The following is a 5,278-nucleotide window of genomic DNA, read 5'->3' as shown; positions in this document are numbered from 1 at the left end:
TGCACCCACAGTGTTTAGTGGGCTACAGGACAAACCTGGAATGCTGAACATAGGTGCTCCTAACTTAAGGGAGGGTATCACTTGACCTTTATGTTTAGAGCTATAGGTTGTTAGTATAGTATAAGTCAGGAGCTGTTATATATAGTACATGTTAGTAGCTTAGTTAAATTTAACAGGTGAAAAATTCACCAAGTTCATTACTATTGGTTAATTAGAAAAGCTTTGTTTTATTACAGCTGAGGTGCATTGTAGAGAGTGTATATATATGTGTGTAGACTCTTCTAATAAGTAATAACTGAGATTTATCATTTTATCCTATCAATTTTCACAATTGCATCTTTTTCTCTGAAGTTCTCTCTTAAAGGTGCTGCCCACGCCATCAACACCTTTTAACAAATGATTTTCATAATATGAGTATATCCACGTTTACTCAATTAAAAATTTTGTACTTTTCATATATCAACTTACTTTTTCTCACACATATATATATATAAATTAGAGGACTATTAGAATTTATTATTTTTGTCATAAATTAGTTATTAATATTTAAAAAATATAAAATAAAATATATTATTAAATTATTACTAGACTAAAAAAATTAAGTTGATGACGAAAAAATAAATGATTCCTAACATTTTTCATATAGAGAGAGAGAGAATTTCATATATATATATATAGAGAGAGAGGAGAGAGAGAGAGAGAATTTTGTTGGATAGTAACTAAGCTATCTACACAAACCCATACAAATATCTATGCATTTATTATAGATTTAACTTAATATGAACAAAAAAAGTATACGTATATAGTTTACAATATAGTAGTTTATCATAAGTACAAATCATTATAATATAGTACTAGTACAACTAGTCAAATACATATCACTAGAATAGAAATCATAAGTAGGTATCTTATCAGATATTGTTGGTATTTTTTAAGGGAGAGGGCCGGATCAAAGTGCTATTAATCAGACTAAAAAAAATGGCACTAAAAAAACTTGGCCACGTTCCACAATAATACCAATGACATGTGGTATGGTACTATATATTATAGTATATATATATGATGTAAAAAAAAAAACAAAGATACTTGTACTGATAATTAAGAAACTTGGCATAGTGTATGAGGGATTTAGGGCCTGCAAGGTGAATCAAAAATTCCAACTCCAAAGGAATGAATGGTTAGAAAAAGCATCATCATCAGCATCACCATTATTGTTATCCTCAAAAGTTGTTGGTGGTGTAGTAGTATACAAAAATTCACCTGAGTACACCTTATCTATCCCTCCATAGTAGAGGCCAACATCATAGCCAATAGTGTTATCAAAATTGGAATCATTTTGATCATCCAACACGTTCAAAAATGTCCAATCCATGTCCCCATGGTCCACTTGCACGTTATTATTATCATTGTTGTTGTTATTATCATTATTATTATTACTCCCATCATAATCACACACAGAGCTTGCACTATTAGCGCCATTTTGTGATGACGGTTCCTCTTCTTCCTCAGCATCAAAATTATTGGCGAATTTGGACGCAACTTGTTGAATTTCATGGTGGGAGAGAGAATGGTAGTGACTTACATTGTTGATCTCCAAATGAAGAGGCGTGTCGGGGAAGTTGAAACTGGCGTGGCGGCCGCGAAGGCAGTAGAGGGCGGCGTCGAAGGCTCTAGCCGCCTTTTGTTGGGTGTCATAAGAACCCAACCATATCCGTTCTCGGCTGTTGGGAAGCCTAATCTCCGATACCCATTTGCCCCATTTCCTCTTCCTCACACCTTTGTACATCTTGCAACTACTTGAACTAGAATCTACGACTCTGTTCAAAGTAGAGTTTTGCAAGGTTGAATCAATGTTAGGTGTAGTAGTCATGGTAGTAGACATGTATGTGTATGTATGGGTGTGGGGTTTGACGGCGGAAGGGTGGGGAGTGTGGTTATATAGTAGCCATGGATGAACCAGATTTTGAAAATCAAAACGTGTTGATTTTAAAGACTAAAGTGCGTAGAAAGAGTGGGCACGTGGCTAATCATAGGAAGTTGATATCGCTGCAGTGACGTAGGGTAACGCGGTAGGACCAACCACAGTGAAAGAAAAATTCACGTGCGCAAATTCTGGGTTCAACTTGACAGGGACTTCCAAATAGAATATAACCATACACTACATCATAATTATATGGAAAGGCCGAGGAGTCAATAAAATATTTATACAATGTGTATAATAGAGATTTATGGAGTATTAGAGATATAATTATTAGTATTATGTTTTTTTATCAGCTGAAACTTTTGGAATGAGTGATATCATAACATAATATTAAAACACTAGATCTAAAATTATTGTTCCTAGTACTCAAATAATTATTTTAGATAAAGAAGAATCATTGTATTATATAATCACCTACAACCAATCATATAACTAATTTTTAAATTTGTTATTCAGAAACAGAAATAATACGGGTATTATAATTTTAGTCTAGCTACACATCTAAAAAGTATTTTTGGTAATCAAATTTAATTAAATTAATTTAAACCCAACAAAAGTCATTTTCGTCACATCAGCATGTATATATGCACATATTTTTTTTTGTCTTTTCCTTCTCCTTTTCCATTTCATCCTCCTCCTTCTCATTCTTATTTTTTTTTTCTTTTTGTTCTTTTTTAAATTTGTGTATGTAGGTTCTCCTCCTCCTCTTCTTCTTTTTTCTCTTTCGTTATCATCATCACCAATAATATTAATATTTTGCTAACATTTTTATTGATTCTGATTTTCTTTGGTACCATCAGTAAATAATTTCAGTTTATTTATGAATTAATTAATGTTCACTTGATACTGCTAATAAGTATTGACTAAATTTATTATTTTTTAAGTAATTTCAGTTTATTTCTTAGTTTAATTGATGTTAATTTGGATTCAGAAATAAATTGTATGTATGTTTTTTATTATTAACTTCTTTTGACTGCTTGTTCAAAATTGAATTAATTTTAGTTCATTTGTGTCTTAATTGAGGTTCACCTGATGTTGTTGATAAGTATTGACCAAATTTTTTATTCCTTAAGTAATTTTGATTCATTTTTTAATTTATTTGAGGTTCATTTAGATCTAGAAATAAATTCGATGTGTTGGTACTAATTGAGGTTCACTTGATATTGTTAATAAGTATTAACCAAATTTTTTAGCAAATATATATATATCACTTTATTCAATTGTATTAGATTTCACTCTATTCCATTTAATTAGTTTAGATTTGAACAAGCAGTAAAAAAACTCAATTATCAACAAAAAATAAAAAATACATCAAATTCATTTCTGAATCTAAATAACCTCAATTAAACTAAGAAATAAACCTAAATTACTTAAGGAATAAAAAATTTAGTCAACACTTATTAGCAACATCAAGTGAACCTCAATTAGCACACAAATAAACCAAAATTAGTTTAGATTTGAACAAACAATAAAAAAGACTCAATCATTAATAAAAACGCATCGAATTCATTTCTGGATCCGAATGAACCTCAATTAAACTAAGAAATAAACCAAAATTACTTAAGGAATAAAAAATTTGATCAATACTTATCAGCAGCATCAAGTGAACCTCAATTAACACACAAATAAATCGAAATAAATTAAGAAATGAACCGAAATTATTTAATGATGACATCTGAGAACATCAGAACTAATAAATATGTTTACAAAATTTTGGTATTATTGGTGATAACGATAACGAAAAAGAAAAAGAAAAAGAAGAAAACGCAATATTAGAGGAGGAGGAGGAGGAGGAGGAGGAGGAAACGCGTGATTTAAAAAGTTGTTATAACAACTTGGTTAGCCTTGGTTAAATATTTTGTTTAAATACAGAATTTTATTGTTAATTTTTTTTTAAGGGATAAGTACGATTTTGGTCCCTAATGTTGAGGGTCAGAATCGAAATCGTCCCTCTTGTAATTTTCGATTTAAAATCATCCTTAACCTTTTTTTCGTATTAAAATCGTCATTTTAAATAAAATTTTTAATTTAATTCCTAAACTACCCCTATTTTAATAAATAAAATAAAATAAATATAAAAAAAAAAAAAAAGAACCCTTTTTTTGTAATTCCTATGATGCAATTGGAGCTTATCGACAAAAAAAAATAAATTTCGATAGTCCTTTGTGGTTCCGCTGGCGGCTAGATCAGCGCGTTATTTCCTCAAGAGAAGCTCCTATCGAAGTTCATTATGAACCGTTGGGTATCTATCATGAGATTTATGGTCATTATATAGTAGTAAGAATCTTCCCGCCGCCGCACTGCCGTTCACCAGTTATTCTTCCCGCCGCTGCACCGCCGCCCGTTTTTTCTTCTTCTTACCGCTGACCCACCGCCGCACCGCCGCTCCTAGTTCTTCTTCTTCTTCTGTGAATTTCTGGATTTCTTCTTCTTTTGTTGTGGAATATTATTGTTACTGATTTATTGATTTATTATTTTCTGTTTGTTAATTTGTTGATTTGTTGTGGAATATTATTGTTTCTGCTTGTTGATTTATTGGGGATGGGTGAAGGGAATACGGGAAGAGGAAGGGGACGAGTGGGGACGCTGGGTGGGGGGAAGGGGAAAGGGGGGAGGGGGACGGCGGTGGCGTTGGTGGTGGTGGAGTGGCAGTGATTGTTGATGATGATGATGATGGTGATGATGATGATGCTGATAATGGTGGTGGAGTGGCAGTTGGTGGTGGTGGTGGTGGTGAAGAGGTAATTATGTTGGTAGTGGTGAGGGTATTTTTGTCCAAAAAAATAAAAGGACGATTTTAATACGAAAAAAAACGTTAAAGACAATTCTAAATCGAAAATTAGAAGAGGGACGATTTCGATTCTAACCCTCAACGTTAGAGACCAAAATCGTACTTATCCCTTTTTTTAACCATCACTTATCTATTTATTTAATTCTTTTAATTTTAGTCTAATAATTCAACAACGTACTTTATTTCATACTTTTAAATATTAATAATTAACTGATGGTCAAAAATAATAAATTCTGATAACTTTTTAACATTTTTCATTCAAAAATTTATCTAGATATATAAAATTTTTAAACACACGTATATATACACATAAATCAATATAACATATGTATATAATTATATGAAAAATACTAATAAATTATCAAAATTTATTGTTTTGACTATCATTTAACTAGTAATAATTTTTTTAGCCTAACTAGTTCCTCTAATTTATTAATTTAATAATATATTTTATCTCATATTTTTAAATATTAATAATTAATTAATAATTAATAATAATAAATTTT

The 5,278-nt window shown here is 30.9% G+C and overlaps 1 protein-coding gene across 1 annotated transcript; it reads right to left on the bottom strand.

Moving 5' to 3' along the window:
* Window positions 1-1,065: 1,065 nt before the first annotated feature.
* LOC107495522 (ethylene-responsive transcription factor ERF017-like) lies at window positions 1,066-1,922 on the bottom strand. Its single transcript, XM_016116667.3, has one exon. The coding sequence runs from the start codon at window positions 1,880-1,882 to the stop codon at window positions 1,148-1,150; it is 735 nt and encodes a 244-aa protein (XP_015972153.1). The 5' UTR covers window positions 1,883-1,922; the 3' UTR covers window positions 1,066-1,147.
* Between the last annotated feature and the right edge of the window lie 3,356 nt (window positions 1,923-5,278).

This window comes from Arachis duranensis, chromosome 6 (assembly GCF_000817695.3).
Source record: "Arachis duranensis cultivar V14167 chromosome 6, aradu.V14167.gnm2.J7QH, whole genome shotgun sequence".
In the NCBI taxonomy this organism is placed as follows: Eukaryota; Viridiplantae; Streptophyta; class Magnoliopsida; order Fabales; family Fabaceae; genus Arachis; species Arachis duranensis.
This window is presented reverse-complemented; position numbering and strand designations above follow the sequence as displayed.

Bases quoted from the DNA above. Each gene is read 5' to 3' on its own strand.
- LOC107495522 (XM_016116667.3), bottom strand. From the start codon at position 1,882: ATGTCTACTACCATGACTACTACACCTAACATTGATTCAACCTTGCAA.